This window comes from Hemiscyllium ocellatum, chromosome 47 (assembly GCF_020745735.1).
Source record: "Hemiscyllium ocellatum isolate sHemOce1 chromosome 47, sHemOce1.pat.X.cur, whole genome shotgun sequence".
Classification (NCBI taxonomy): domain Eukaryota; kingdom Metazoa; phylum Chordata; class Chondrichthyes; order Orectolobiformes; family Hemiscylliidae; genus Hemiscyllium; species Hemiscyllium ocellatum.
In genome coordinates this window covers 6,649,677-6,666,112 of record NC_083447.1, presented here as the reverse complement: position 1 = coordinate 6,666,112, position 16,436 = coordinate 6,649,677, and the positions used below count along the sequence as shown (strand labels likewise).

Here is a 16,436-nt window from a genome sequence, read left to right as displayed (position 1 = left end):
TACTCCACAACTACCTGATGAAAGATCAGTGCTCCGAAAGCTAATGTTTCCAATTAAACCTGTTGGACTATAACCTGGTGTTGTGTAATTTTTAACACGATGCAAGGAGGAGACCGCCACACATTCTTCTCAACTCAAGAGAGTACAGGTCCGCTCTCCGAACAGAATGACAATTAGTTTGGGGAGCCTTGATGACACTGCCACCAAGGCACAAGGAGGTTGTGGTAGCATCATTGGACTAGTAACCCAGAGGCCCAGGTAAATGCCCTGGAAACATGGGTTCAATTCCCATCATGGCAGTCAGTAAAGTTTGAAAATAAAAAACCTTGAATTAAACACCATCCTCGTGGAGAACATGAAACCACGGTCACAAAAACTCATCAGGTTCACTAATGCCCTTTAGGGAAGGAAATCTGCCATCCTTAACCAGTTTGGGTTACACAGCAATGGAGTTCTTAACTGCTGTCTGGACAATTAGGGATGGGCATTAAATGCTGGTCGAGCTCATATGCCATGGGTTAATATGAATCAAAGGCAGCTCAGTGGTTGGCGTGGCAGAAGAGAATGACATCGAGCAAGAAATACCAGGAACAAATATAGGCGTGCCTGTGTTTGTGTGTGTGTTGCAGGGAGAACAAAAAAGTATTTTTTGTTAGAGCAATGCAGATTAAAACTTTAAAATGATAGGAAAGAGTAGAATGATGGGAACAATGGTTAAGGAATCTAGAGCAAAACAGTTAAGTACATAATACTTACAAAAAGGGATAGAAGATTTTTTTGTTGTTATTGTTGGGCTGTGAATGAGGCAGAATTAGGGCCAACATTCAATATTATACTGGGTCAGTGGGTGACAGCATAGGTATGAAAGGGGTATGGGTTCAAGTAGGTAAAGTGAAACTAGTTATGCAATTTCCCCATGTTGAAATTTCTACATACAGACAAGAGGTGCAGGCCTCCTATTAAGGATGATGAGTCTCAGTCAAATCCTGCACTGTCATTATACTACCACAACGTAATGCTGCACTTACAGTGGCTAGTGTTAGTTATATAGTGTCATTGCTGAGACGTGAGCAGAAATCATACAGTGGGGGTAGAATGGTTGGGGGCATGGTGATGAGGTTGTGGTGGTGGTGGAAAACAACAAAGGGAAAAAAAGAGACTCACTCTGCTCTCAAGCGTCTGAGCTCTGTGTCACGGAAGTCCTTGCCATGCTTTGATTTCACTGTGGCAAGTTCCTCTTTCAGGCTTCGAATGATCTTCTGGAGAGTGGCTGGATCTGGCTTTCCTACATAGGGTAGGGGAAGTGGGTAGTGTATTCTGCAGGCATCAAAAAGAAAGATCAGTTATACAAAATGGAAACAGGAGCAGGCTAATCTGGATTGTGGCCTTGATTCCATTTTTTTTCCCCTGTTCTCCCAGCAGACCCAAATCCCCCTTGTCAAACAAAAATACAGTAAACTTTTTATTAACCGGCACTTATGGGACCAGGAGTGTACCAGATTATCTGAAATATTTGATTATCAAGAGGTCCATATAACCAATGTTAAAAAACACAGTAAGTAAATGAACATAATGCAGGGAGTATATAGAGTGTTATTTACTGTATAAATCACAAATAATAAAACTTAAATAAAAGCTTGTAGAGTGCCTTCTGACTGATATCTTCAACGGACTACTGATAGATCATGGTACTGGAGGAGAAATAGAATAAACTGTTGATATTTCATGTGGAATTCGATTGACCACAAGTATATTTACATTGTGGCAAATAAATTTTAAAAACTATTATAATTAATCAGAATAGTACATTAAACTTCACGGTATTTGAAGTATATAATTTTCGGATGAAGTTCCGAGGAAGGGTCACTCAACCCGAAACATGAACTCTGATTTCTCTCCACAGATGCTGCCAGACCTGCTGAGCTTTTCCAGCGGTTTTGTTTCCAATTTCCAGCATCCACAGTTCTTCCTGTTTTTATTTATTTGTTTGCCAGTTTATCCAGAGTGCCGGTTCAGAAGCTGTCAGTTAAAACAAAGTTGGCTGTACGTCTATCTCAGTCTTTAATATATTCAATAACCCAGGCTCCTCTGCTGTGTCTAATGACACTGCGAAAAAATAGAATCTTGAATGGGAGACAAATCTTTTTAACATTGTGCCTCACCAGGACAAAACAAGGGAAAACATCCTCCCAACACACACACTGGTCAAGTCCCTTCATAACTTTTTGTTTCACTGAGATCACCTGTAACTGTTATAAACTCAGAGTACAAGCCCAACCTGCACAATGTTCCCTCATCAGCAAACCCCTTCATCCCAGGAATCAGCCTTCTCTGAACTGCTTCCCAACAAATTATGCCTCTTCTGAAGCAAAGTCATGGTCACTCTTCTGTGTTGGCAATACGAAGAGAAAGCTATTTGTTTGTTCCAAATTTTGACAATTAAGAGTCTCTCGAAACGCAGATGCATAATTCAAGAACATTCTTTCTGCTTGATGCACAACTAAAATCCATGGATCAAAGACACATCTCCCACATGCTCCAATTCCACGAAAAGCCCCAACCTTCAGGTGAGAACTGGACCCATTCCTGAATGGGGTTGTAGGTCACCTCATTCAGGAAAGAGCGAAGTCAAAGACACCATGAAGGCCGGAGTAATCGCCCGGGCTAGTTTAGTCCACTCAAAGGAGGACTGAAGATGAACTCATCAGGCATTCACCCTCATGGACTGACCTGGTGTTAGGTCTCCCTTGGAAGATCACATAACTTTTGGGAGGAGGGGGTGATGCACAGTTGTATGGGAGAGGCTGAACCAAGCAGTGGGCCATGAGCAGCAGTGGCGATCGAATCATGGGGAGCGTGGCAGGACCGGAGCACCGTCAGCTGGAAGTCGGGTGTGTGGAAGTGGCTGTGGGCCTGAGCCCAAAGTGGTTAGAGCGAGTCCGAAGTGTTGGTGAGGGAGGACCCCAAGGATGCGCAACGATGACAGCAGGGAGTCCGAGGTTTCCCAGCGAGCAGGCTAAAGTGGAGGAGACCCAGCCCTTGCATGTAAGACTGTTGAACAATCACCTATATTCCTGCATTTTTCCACTTAATACCAGAAAGGGTGGTAATGTTAACTTCTAACTTTATTTTTCTACTAATACCAAGAACAACGGCAATGCTTTTTTCCTAATTTTCTTTCCCTATATTACTACTTTACCTTTGTACCTAATATGGCACTGCACGTGACAACATTATGCACTTTTCACTGTACTCCTGTGCCTGAGTACACATGACAATAAAACTTAAATCAATCAAATTTCTTGTCAACTATTAGATTCGATTAGATTAGTGTGGAAACAGACCCTTTGGCCTAACAAGTCCACACCGACCCTCCGAAGAGTAACCCACCCAGACCCAATTCCCTCTGACTAATGCATCTAACAACACTAAAGGGCAACTTAGAATGGCCAATTCACCTGACCTGCACATCTTTGGACTGTGGGAGGAAACCCACGCAGACACGGGGAGAATGTGCAAACTCCACACAGACAGTCGCCCCAGGCTAGAATCGAACCCGGGTCCCTGGTGCTGTGAGGCAGCAGTGCTAACCACTGAGCCACAGTGCCAACCTCAAATCTGATTAGATTCCTACATTGTTGTGGTTCTGTTCGCCAAGCTGGAAGTTCTTGTTGCAAACGTTTCATCCCCTGGCTAGACGACATCATCAGTGCTCTGGAGCCTCCTGCGAAGCGCTTCTTTGATGTTTCTTCCGGTATTTATAGTGGTCTGTCCTTGCCGCTTCCGGGTGTCAGTTTCAGCTGTCCGCTGTAGTGGTTGGTATATTGGGTCCAGGTCGATGTGTTTGTTGATGGAGTTTGTGGATGAATGCCATGCCTCTAGGAATTCCCTGGCTGTTCTCTGTCTGGCTTGCCCTATGATAGTAGTGTTTTCCCAGTCGAATTCATGTTGCTTGTTGTCTGCGTGTGTGGCTAGATGTACCCTGGTCCAACAGACCATTTCTGATTTTTTAGAAAAATTCTTTCATATGACATGGGCATCACTTGTTGCTAATCCCTGACTGTTAGGGCAATTTCAGATGACAGATAAGACTCAAACACATTACTGAGAGTTAGAGCCACATGTAGGTTTAATCTACAAGGACACCGGGAATGAAATAGGTTGTTACAACAATCAATAATACCTTCATAGTCACCATTACTTTTAATTCATTAACTGAACTTACATTCCACCAACTCTCATGGTGGGAATTGAGCCCATGACCTCATGGCATTAGCCTGGGCCTTTGGATTACTAGTCCAGTGATATTACCACAATGCCACAAACTCTAACCCCTTGCCTTGCTAGCTCATTTTAAAGAGCTAAGAAATAATATATGGATCAGAGATTTCTATTAGTTCTGACCAGGAGAAAAATAAATTATAATTTGATCTTTGTTTTATTAAGCATGGATTTGATACCTGTCAAACTCCACTGAGTAAATGAGGATGAGGTAACGTTTCACATTGAGGGCTCCAGATTTCGGTGGTGGTGCGTGCCTCATTGAAACTCCAGCTTTCCGGTTTCTCAATAGCTCCAGGTCAGCGTAGGTCAATAGGTCAAGAGTCACTGATTCACTGCTCTGTAAAAATCAAATAAATAAACCCAGTGCATCAAAAGATGCTGTGGTCAATGTTCTGACCCCAACCCACACAGCATTAAGAATGACAAGTCTTCCCAGGGCTTAGGAGGCTTCAGAGCTCAGATCTGACAAATGTCTGTGTCTCCACACTCCATCTCAGTACAGAGGACGAGAGCAAATAGGAGCAAGTGGAGGACATTCAGCCCCTCAAGCCTGCACCTATCATCCAACTATGTCACGGCTGATCTTCTGAGGGTCTTGACAGGTTGGATGTTGAGAAGATGTTTCAATAGTGGGGCAAACCTCAAACTAGGGGAAATTGTCAGATAGTAATGAATGACTGGAATTCCCTACCTCAGAGCTGTGGAGATTACATCACCTAAAGTATTCAAAGAGGAGGTTGTTAATATTTTTGAAATATTAGGTGTGGACGATTTGTTGAGTTGACACAAGAACAGGAGTTGAGGCCTGGGGGAGATCAGCCATGATCTTGAGGAAGGCTGGAGCAGGTTTGAGGGCCAAATAGCCTACTGCTGTTGCTGCTTCTATTTGTTACATTCTCTCTCAACTCCACATATCCCATAGCCCTCAATACATAGAAATCTATTGTTGATCTGTCTTGAAAATAATGAATCAACTTCCACAGCCCTTTCAGGTGGAGACCTCCAAAGATTCACCACTTCAGTAAAAAAAAATTTCCTCATATAGGTCGTAAATGGTTGAATTATTATTCTGTGACTGGGTCTCCTGGCTCTTGGGCCCTCCGTCCACCCTCCTCCCACCTGACTTTAATGAGTGGGCTTCTTCAGAGGCTGGAACAAAGTGAGGAGTACAGATGCTGGAAATCAGAGTTGGAAAGTGTGTTGCTAGAAAAGCACAGCCGGTCAAGCAGCATCCGAGGAGCAGGAGGGATGACGTTTCGGGCATGACCTCTTCATCAGGCTGATGCAGGGCTTTGCTTTTCCGGCTGTGCTTTTCCAGCACCACATTTCTCCAGACGCTGACTTCTCACAAACAGTAGTTTGTTTCCAGCAACTGAGCATGTGGCCAGAAAACCTGGGAGCTAACAACAACGGAAAGCGATAAACAAGAAGTAATGACGGGGGAGTGCAATCCTGTCTGGTTCTGTTTCTTAAAGCAAGTTAGCTTAGAACAATCTGGCTGCAGGGAATATCTCTCAAGGAGAATTCAGTTGAAATTCTATGTACTGTCTCATTGGAGGGATCGGTGTGGACTTGATGGGGCGAATGGCCTGCTTTCATACTGCAGGGATTCTATGAATTCCCTGGGTTTCAGATTTCCAAGTCAGGAATGACTAAAACATGACTAGTTTTAGACAGATCATTACAAAACATGATGGTGTATTAATTACAGGCTCTAATCCCTGCACAGAAAACAGAGTTGGTGAAGTATCAGCTATGGCTCAGTATATTAGGTCAGAAGGTCCCCACATCAGACACCTGAGCACCACAAGTCATTGCTGACATCTTTCAAACTGTGGGCCCATGCGCCCTCAAGTTAGATGTAAAAGACCCTGTGGGACAATGGCAAAGGATAGCATCACCCCACTGTCCTGGACCAATATTAATCCCTCAATCAATAATCACCAAAAGTAGATTATCTGGCCATTTTCACTCAGCTGCCTGTGGGAGTTTGAAGTGTATCAGTGTGCAGACATATTGCAGCAGGTGCTATGCTTCCACAGTACTTCAGTGTGCAGACAAACAGTTAATTGAGAACTGGAAGCTGCAGGTATTAGAGGGACATCTCATTCTTTTTTGGTTCAATAACAGGAAAGAGATAATACAGACAGAGTCATACAGCATAAAACATGTGCTTTGGCCCAGTCTATTATGACCAATAAGCACCAAACTACACAGACTTTCACTTACCTGCACTTGGTCCACAGCCAATTGTGCGCTGTCATTAACTGCTTATCCAGATGTTTCTTAAATGTATCTAGCTCCAACACCCCCTCAGGCAGTACATCCCATATTTCTATCATCCTCTTTGTGAAAAAAAATCTCAGATCTCATCTAAACCGTTTACTTTTCACCTTAGAACATAAGTGTTCTAGACTGAGACACATGTGTGAATTGTTTGCCATGGCACAATCTATCCCACCAACGGCTCTCAAATATTTTACACCTCAATCAAATGTCCCCTCAGCCTCCTCTGCCCAAAGGAATTTAAATTCAGCCTACCCAGTCTCTCGTCATTACATACACATCCTGGTGAATCTCCTCTGCACCCTCCCCAGTACAATCACTTTCAGATAGTGCGATGACCAGAATTGCACAATATTCCAATTGTGGCCTAACTAATGTTTTATGTAACAAGAATTCCTTACTCCTATATTCCACACCCCAGCTAATGAAGGCAAGTATCTCAAATGCTTTCTTCACCACCCTGTCTACCTGTGTTAACACCTTCAGGGATCTGTGCACATGAAGAGCTCAAAATTATGAATGGAGCTGGGCTAAAGAACAAATGTTAGCTACAAACATTTGCTCCCTCAAACTAGATCATACCTTTGTGATGGCTGACTCCAACATATTGCAAAAGATTGAGAACTGTTTGAAGTTGCCAGTTTTGTGAGTGACATCTTCGATATCTGGAACAAAACAGAGATTGAAGTTAAACAGAGACACTTGGGTATAGTCCTGAAGGAGTCATATTGGACTCAAAACACTAGCTCTGCTGGTCTCTCTACAAATAGTGCACTTGGTACATTCCAGCATTTTGTTTTATTTCAGATTCCAGAATCTTTCATTTCATTTTAGCTACAGTAAGGTTAACAGCTAACCTCTGCTATTCAACGTTTATCCTCCCACCAGCTTTCATGCTATTGCTAAGCAACAAAACGTCATGAATGAAGTGCAGCCACAAAGTATCAGCCCACAGAAACCTACAAGTGCTTTCACAAAATCCCTTACACAATTCTTTTTCTGAAAAAGGTTTGTAAAGACAAAATCAGAAGGGGCTCAGGAGAAACCAATCACATCACCAAAACTGTTGAAAACCAGAGAACAGAAAATTAAGGCAATTGCAAGAAAGTCCCAAATTCAGCTATGAACAAGGGTCAGTAAGGTACTGTTGGACAGTGTGGTGGATGCAGATTCAATTACGGCTTTCAAAATGAAATAAACAAGTACATGAAAGAGGATAATAATAGAGGAAAAGGATAAGGGAACATGACTAACTCAACTGATCTCACAGAGCTTGCTCAAACTCAACAGGTGAATGACCTGCTTTATGCATAACCATTCTATCATTCCATTCCGTGTCTAGGCAGTGTTCGGAGAATGTATGATTATCAAAAGGACAGGGCAGTAACTCACATCTATGCAAATGCGCAACCAAACAGCTCAGCTCAGGATAGAGATTACAAATAAGACATTTTCAGAGCCCTTTGCAGCAATCCTGCTATCTCACTAAATGGACATCAAAAGGTTCCACACAGACAAGACCACGATCCCTGCTCAGTACAATGCTGTCGCTCAGCATTTAGCCATTATTAAAACTCAGTTGTCAAAACATGTTCCTTCGGTAATAGGTAGAGTGCAGGCTACACTCACCCAGCCCTCACCTGCTCAACTCCAAACATCTACAAGAGGGGCACTCCTCGACTTGACAGTACCAGCCAAACAATCCTGATTGTGCTAATTGCAACATTAACAACCAAATTCAGATAATTAGCTTAGTCTATAACATGGTTCAGTGACACTGGCTAGAAGAAACATACATTAGATGAGATTCCTTACAGTATGGAAACAGGCCATTTGACCCAACAAGTCCACATCGACCCGCCGAAGAATAACCCACTCAGACCCATACCCTACATTTACCCCTGATTAATGCACCTAACACTTTATGGGCAATTTAGCACGGCCAATTCACCTGACCTACACATCTTTAGACTGTGGGAGGATACTGGAGCACCCGGAGAAAATCCACACAGACACAGGGAGAACGTGCAAACTCCACACAGACAGTCGCCCGAGGCAGGAATCGAACCCGGGTCCCTGGCACCGTGAGGGAACAGTGCTAACCACCGAGCTGCCCCAACACATTCACAACTAGAGACCCATTTTCTGAAAATAAAAAGGAACATATCCTATCATACACCTTTTTTGAATTACCCAGGAGTTTGGGGAGCCCAATTGTTTCCATTGCTTTCTCCATCACAATGTCTTAGCGAGAATCCACTAGCTAATTAACTAGCCCTGAACTCTCAAAGTATAAACTGTTGTGATTGTTTGAAATTTGGAATTTTTGCATTTGTCCTGATCAGTGTATCATGATCGACTTGGAAAGGTTTGCTGATTGTCAAGCTCTGCTACTCCCGGAGCTATCTCAAGAATTGATTGTTTAATCAAAACACACAAAGTCCCTAATTTCTCTGTCTGCTAGAATCAAGTCCACAGACAACACTGACCAGATTGTTTCTCAATAAATACCAGCAAAGAACTGCGGATGGTCGAAATCAGAAATTGCTGGAAAAGCTCAGCTGGCCCAGAAACTGAACCCGAAACGTTAACTCTGATTTCTCTCCACAGATGCTGCCAGACCTGCAGGGTTTTCCAGTAATTTCTGTTTTTTTTCCCTCCTCAACTGCTTGAATGAAGCAACTGTGTAAACATGACACAGGACGTTTCAGTAACTTGCCTTTAAAAAAAAAAGAGGAATAATAACTTCTTCCACAAACCCTGGTTTTAAAACAGTCCTTTACCACTCGATTCACAATCAGAAACAGAACATAAAATGGTACAGTCTTTAAAAGTGTAAAATGAAAAGCCTTAGCAACATGTCTCTTTTACCCGAGCATTTAAAAAAAGGTTCTATTTGAGGAATGGATAACTTTAGAAGAAGCAGGTTGAACCTTTTAATGATCATATAAAGAGCAGCTCTGAACTTACAAACAGCCTCGAATTCTCCTCGCCATTGTTCAGATGTCAATCGGTCCTCGACTTCCACCTCCAACACATCTCCAGTCACCATCATCGTGACTATATACTCAATGCCCCGGAAAACATAACTAGCTTGCACAGAAGAACCTCCTTCCATGGTGTGGACAGACAAAGGACTATCTACTTCAGGGCAAGGCGACAGTATATGGTAAACTTCAACAGCAATGATGAGTTGTTGTATCTTTTAAGCCTTAGATAGAAAATGGAAAAATCAGAAATATGATAAATACTGTAACAACATATTGTTATGTACTGGGATGGGCCCAGCTATCCCTCACAGTATCCAAATTCACTACCCAACGTCGTACTGATTCCAATCCATCCAGATTGGCCATGGAGGATTACATTATATAACGCCCTAAGTCCTTATACAGTCTAAACAGCATTACACTTAGTACAGCACAGTCCAGAATCGGCAGTATTCTGAACCACAGCAGTCAAAGGAGGTCCCAGATGTAAAACATTAACTCTGGGTACACTCTACACTGATGTGATCAGCATTTTTAGTATTTTGTGTTTCTGTTAAGGATGATTCTTGATCCCCATATCCTAATTAGCAGAGAGGTGGAGTCAGGTTAGGCTGACAACTGAGGCAGGTAGGACTTCAACAATGTGTGGAAAAAATTGGGAACAACAACTGGCAAATGTCATTAATGCTCTTAACTAGTCTAATTTTCTAATTATCCTGCTCAAGATGTTATTGCACAGCTCTGGAGCAGATGGGACTTAATAGAATCATAGAATCCTTACAGTGTGGAAGCTAGCCATTTGGCCCATTGTGTGTACATTCGACCCCACAAAGAGCATCCCACCCACACCAACACTCTGCCATTCTATCCCCATAACCCTGCATTTACCATGACCAATTCACCTAGCCTGGACATCCCTGGACACAACAGGGCGACTTTAGCACCGCCAATCCACCCAACCTGTATATCTCTGGCCTGTAGGAGGAAACTGGAGCACACAGAGGAGACACACACAGATGCAAGGAGAATATGCAAAAACTCCACACGGACAACCATCCGAGGCTGGAATCGAACCTGGGACCCTGGTGCCGTGAGCAGTGCTAGCAGTTTGAATCTGGTTCTCCTGGTCCAGAATTAAGGACATTACAACTGCACCCCAAGACTCAAGTAACACCTTGTCATATATTTTCTAAACAACCCATTCGGAGATGTTACTACTCACCTCTGGATTTTAACCCAGGACTCCTGGCTCAGATGGAGGGACAATACCACTGTACTTCAAAACAGTCCTGTGTTACAGTTATTTGCTATTAAACCTGTTCAGGAATGTTGTTACCTTCTCTGGAGCGAGTAGGGCATGAAATATGATAAAATAGTTGCACCCACATATCTTCATGTACTGGAATGGGGCCCAGCCTGTCCCTCACTGCTCAGAGACAGGGACACTACCACATCAGAAGCCCCCCCCTTACTGAAACTGAAGCGTTATCCAAGGCCTCTGGGTTACTAGTTTTGCGATATTACCACGATGCCACCATCGCACATTCTAATAGCCTCTTAAATAGCTCGGTCCCTGAGGAGACTGAGCGTTAATGTGGAGGGAGATTGTGACGCCCCCCACAGCCGACCAGCCCCCGGGGCCTTATATATCGTCGCAGAGCGCAATACCCGCGCCCCCCAGCCCACACACAAATCCCACCGCACGGCCCTTCCCTCAACAACCCCGTTCCCTCCGAGTGTCTGTCCCTCCGCCCGGGCCCGTCTCCCGGCGCAACCTAACTTCATGTCCCGTCCCTGCCCCCCGCTCCGATTCGTCACTCCCATCGCCATCCCCGTTCACTATTGGTCGATCCCTCACGTCAATCACGGCGACGGTTTGGTTGACGCGTATCTAGCAACCGGACGTACCATCGAGCGAGGCGAGGGAGAGGTGGGGGAGGGAAGAAAGGGTCTGATTTGGATGCCTCAAACTTCAATTATGAACATTATAAATATATGTAATGCATCAATATTAGCTTATAAATGGTTTGTGATTGGATAAGATGTTCAATTTCTGCGCTTGTTTTTAAAAATGCGCCCTGTGATGGATGCTACACCCCTATCATGTCAGCAAATACTTTGGAGGTGTTGTGGGCGCCAAGGGATGGCGTCATCAACCCGCGCCACACAGGCAGCTGTCAATCAAAGAGCTGGGTCAGCTGATTGCACATAGTAATAGGCAGGTACTGGACCTACTCTGGAAGGTACATGGAGTTGGGGACGTGGATTGTATTAGTTATAAATTCTCGACGTTAGCTTGCACTCCTAATTTCTTTCAGCCCCTTAAACCTTCCACTTGCACCTCTTCCCATTTTAATCATTCCACCCATTGGTGTCAATGCCCCTCAGTTGCTTTGGGCCCCAGTCCATGGAGCTCCCTTTCTGAACTTATCCACCTTTCGACTTCTCAGGTTAAGGTAAAACAGAGATGTGCGGATGCTGAAGATCTGAACAAAAAGCAGGAATTGCTGGAGAAGCTCAGCAGGATTAGCAGAGTGTGTTGGGCAGTCACAGAGACATATAGCATGGAAACAGACTCTACATTAGAGTGGTGCTGGAAAAGCACAGCAGGTCGGGCAGCATCCTAGGAGCAGGAAAATTGATGTTTCGGGTAAAAGCCCTTCGTTAGCTGGAAACAGACCCTTAGGTCCAACTCTTTCATACGGACTGGATATCCTCGATTAATTTGGTCCCATAAAACCTTTCCTATTCATGTACCCATCTAGATGCCTTTTAAATGTTGTAACTGTACCAGCCTCCACCATCTCCTTTTCCTGAAGAAGTGTCATTCCTGAAATGTCAGATTTCTCCACCTCCTGATGTTGCCTGGTTTGCTGTGCTCTTCCAGACTCCTGCTTGTCTAGTTTGGATTCCAGTGTCTGAAATCGTTTTTTTTGTCTCCACCATTGCCTCTGGCAGCTCATTCCACAATGCATGAAAAGGTTGCCCCTTAGGTCCCTTCTAAAATCTTTCCCCTCTTACCTTAAACCTATGCTTGTCTATTTTTGGACTCCCCTACCCTGGGAAAAAGACCTTGGCTATTCACCCTACAAACACCTCTCACGATTTTATGAACCTCTGTGTTTTTGGAATATAGTGTGCAATTCTGGTCTTCTTCATATCGAAAAGATGTTGTGAAACTTAAAAGGGTTCAGAAAAGATTTACAAGGATGTTGCCAAGTTTGGGGGATTTGAGCTATAGAGAGAGGCAGAAAAGACTGGGACTGTTTTTTCTGAAGTGTCAGAGGCTGAGGGGGTGACCTTTTAGAGGTTTATAAAATTATGAAGGGCATAGATAGGATAAATAGACAAGGTCTTTTCCCTGGGTTGGGAGGAGTCCAGAACTAGAGGGGCATAGTTTTAGGGTGAGAGGGGAAAGATATAAAAGAGATCTAAGGGGCAACTTTTTCACACACACAGGGTGATGCATGTATGGAATGAGCTACCAGAGGAAGTGGTGGAGGCTGGTACATTTACAGCATTTAAAAGACTCTGGTGGGTATATGAATAGGAAGGGTTTAAAGGGATTGGGCCAAATGCTGGCAAATGGGACTAGATTAGGTTGGAATATCTGGTCGGCATGGACGAGTTGGACCGAAGGGTCTGTTTCTTTGCTGTACACCTCTATGACTCTATAAGGTCACCCCTTAGCCACCAATGCTCCAGGGAAAATAGCCCCAGCCTACTCAGCTTCTACCTAAAGCTTAAACCCTCTGACTTTGACAACATCCTTGTAAATCTTTTCTGTGCTGTTTCACAACATCTTTCCTATAGCAGGGAGACCAGAATTGAACACAGTCTTCCAACAGTGGCCTAACCAATGTCCTGTACAGCCACAACATGACATCCCAACTTCTATTCTCAATGTATTGGCGAATAAAGGCAAGCGTACACAACACCTTCTTCACTACCCTGTTAAACTGCGACTCTACCTTCAAGGAACTATGAACCTGCACCCCAAGGTGTCTTTGTTTGGCAACACTCCCCAGGGCCATACCTTTAAGTGTATAATTCTTGCCCTGATTTGTCTTTCCAAAATTCAACACCTCACACTTGTTTAAATTAAACTCCATTTGTCGCTTCTTGACCCATCGGCACATCTGATCATGGTCCCATTGTATACTATCCATTACACCATCAACTTTGGTGTCATCTGCAAACTTACTAACCATTCCTAGTATATTCACATCTAAATCATTTGTATAAATGACAAAAAGCAATGGGCTCAGCACTGATCCTTGTGGCACACCGATGGTGACCAGGCTCCAGTTAGAAAAACAACCCTCCATCACCAGCCTCTGTCTCTTACCTTCTGAAGAAGAGTCACTGGAATCAACGTTAATTCTGCTTTCTCAACTTCTTTCCCTCTTCAAGATGTCCTTACAGCACTAAAATACTTCCTTCAGCTCATTTGAGCTGTATAAGACACTAAAGGGAATTGGCAAAATTGATGTAGAGTGGATGTTTCCCCTTATGGGACAATTTAGGATAAAAGGTCTTGGTTTTAGGCTGAGGCTTGGCAGATTTAAAACAGAAGGTGCAATGGAATTACTTCCCTCAAAAGGTCATGAATTCACCACCTTAGATTATGGTAGATGCCAGGAGGTTGAGAAAGAAATAAATGGGCAGATTTTTAATTACTGAAGGCTTGAAGCATGATGGAGAGTGGGCTGGAAAATGGAGTGGAGTCCAGATGAGATTCATGAAGATTGCATTATATTTAGATTTTATTGTCACGTGTACTCAAGTACAAGAATATAGTAAAAAGTATAAATGGCAGAGCGGGCCCATGGGGGCTGAATTGCCTACTCCTGCTCCTAGTTCTTATGTTCATCCTAATCCCATTTATCAGCTCTTAGCCCATCACCTTATGGTGTTCCAAGTGCTTATCTGAATACTTCTTAAATGTCTTGAGGGTTCCCACCTCTATCACCCGTTTAGGTTCACAAGAGTAAATTTGAAGAGAGGATCTAGAATGTTACCAGAGGCTGAAAGATTTGCAAAAAACCAGAGATGACATGAGGTGAGCCCACTCTGCCATTCAATAGGATCATGGCTGATCTGATTTGGCCTTTAAGCCACTTTTTTGTCTGTCCCCATAACCCCCGACTTATCCCTCGTTGATCAAAAATCTCTTTAATTCAGTCTTGAATAAATCAAATTATTCTCCCTCCACTGCTCTGTGGGGTAACGAATTCCAAACACTTACAACTCTCAGAGAATAAGTTCCTCCTTGTCACTCTTTTAAATGGGAGGAACCTTAGTACATAACATTTTTTGATTTGATTTGTTATTGTCACGTACCTAGGTACAGTGAGAAGTTTTATTTTGCTGGCAGTACAGGCAGATCAAACCATACAAGGGGCATAAGATAATAGAACAGAGTGAGGGATATATTCTGGCTGTAGAGAAGGTACACAAAGAGCAATTCAACATTACATTTAAAATATGAGAGTTCCATTCAGAACTCTAACAACTCAGGGGAAGAAGCTGTTTACGAATCTGTTGGTACATGTGTTTAAGCTTTTGTATCTTCTGCCAGATGGAAGAGGTTGAACGAGATTATAACCAGAGTGGGAGGGGGCTTTGATTATGTTGGTTGCCTTTCTGAGGCAACAGGAAGTATAGATGGAGTCAGTGGATGGGAGGCTGGTAATGGACTGGGCTGTGTTCACAAACTCTGTAGTTTCTTATGGTCCTAGGCTGTACCAAGCTGTGATGCACCCAGACAGAATGCTTTCTACAGTGCATCTATAAAAGTTGGTAAGAGTCTTTACAGACATACTGAATTTTCTTAGCCTCCTGAGGAAATAAAGGCATTGTTATGCATTCTTGACCATTGCATCAACATGAATCGATCGGGACAGATTGTTGGGAGATTGTCATTCCTAAGGACTTGATGCTCTCGACCATATCTACCTCAGCATCATTGATATAGACAGGGGCGTGCCCTCCATTCTGAAGTCAATGATCAGCTCTTTCGTTTTGTTGACGTTGAAGGAGACGTTGTTTTCTTTGCATCAGGCCACAAAGCACTTGATCTCTTGCCTGCATTCTGTCTCGTCATTGTTTGAGGTACGGCCTACAACAGTGGTGTCGTCAGCAAATCTGTAGCTGGAGTTAGGACAAAATTTGGCCACACAGTCCATCCTACTTTGACCCCTTGTTCTAACCACCCCCCCCCCCAAAAGAGGAAACAATCCCTCAGATTCTAAAGAAACAGAAGAACTGTAGACACTGAAACTCTAAAACCAAAACAGAAACTGCTAGAGAAACTGAACAGCATATGTGAAGAGAAAGCAGAGTTAACATTTCAGGTCTGGTGATCCTTTTTCAGCATCTAACCATGTCACACTTCTGGTTACCAAGCCATGCAAAACAGTAGCAATTAACTGGGATAAACTCCATTCCTGCAAACTCTCCCACCTTAAGATTAAAGGCGTATTCTGAATCATCGCTCCTGTATAGTCTGTGCTTCTTTCTGTTGAAATATTGACAACTAACAATGTAAAAAAAAATCATTTGACATGCAGCTGTTTCAAAATCTTGCAGCCAGATGGCAGTTACTAAAAGCTTTGAGTGCTTAGAGGTATTAAAGATGGGATTAAAGGGCAGTTCGGAGACATGATAAAATAAAGAGCACAGTGTGACAACAGTGAAGATAGTGCTACGTCCACATTTCAAAAGACATCCCTCGGCTCAACAGAAATAATATTCTCCCTATCTCGTCAACTTTTCTGTCTTTCTTTGAATTTGGACGTCACTGGCAAGGCTAGCATTTCTTGCCCATTCCCAATTACCCCTCGGAGAGGGAATGGGGTCCCTTCAAGACCATCT

General features: G+C 43.4%; 1 protein-coding gene across 2 annotated transcripts in view; it reads right to left on the bottom strand.

Annotated features, from left to right (window-relative positions):
- The window catches only part of ccdc61 (coiled-coil domain containing 61), a 34,945-nt gene extending 23,640 nt beyond the window's left edge, over positions 1-11,305 (bottom strand). For both annotated transcript variants that reach the window (XM_060855888.1, XM_060855887.1), the window contains exons 1-5: positions 10,783-11,305; positions 9,541-9,781; positions 7,153-7,235; positions 4,461-4,621; positions 1,165-1,317 (exon numbers count right to left, since the gene is read on the bottom strand). In XM_060855888.1, coding sequence (XP_060711871.1) covers positions 1,165-1,317; positions 4,461-4,621; positions 7,153-7,235; positions 9,541-9,688 — 545 coding nt within the window. In that variant the 5' untranslated portion in view covers positions 9,689-9,781; positions 10,783-11,305. The remainder of the gene's footprint in view (positions 1-1,164; positions 1,318-4,460; positions 4,622-7,152; positions 7,236-9,540; positions 9,782-10,782) is intronic.
- Positions 11,306-16,436: the final 5,131 nt, after the last annotated feature.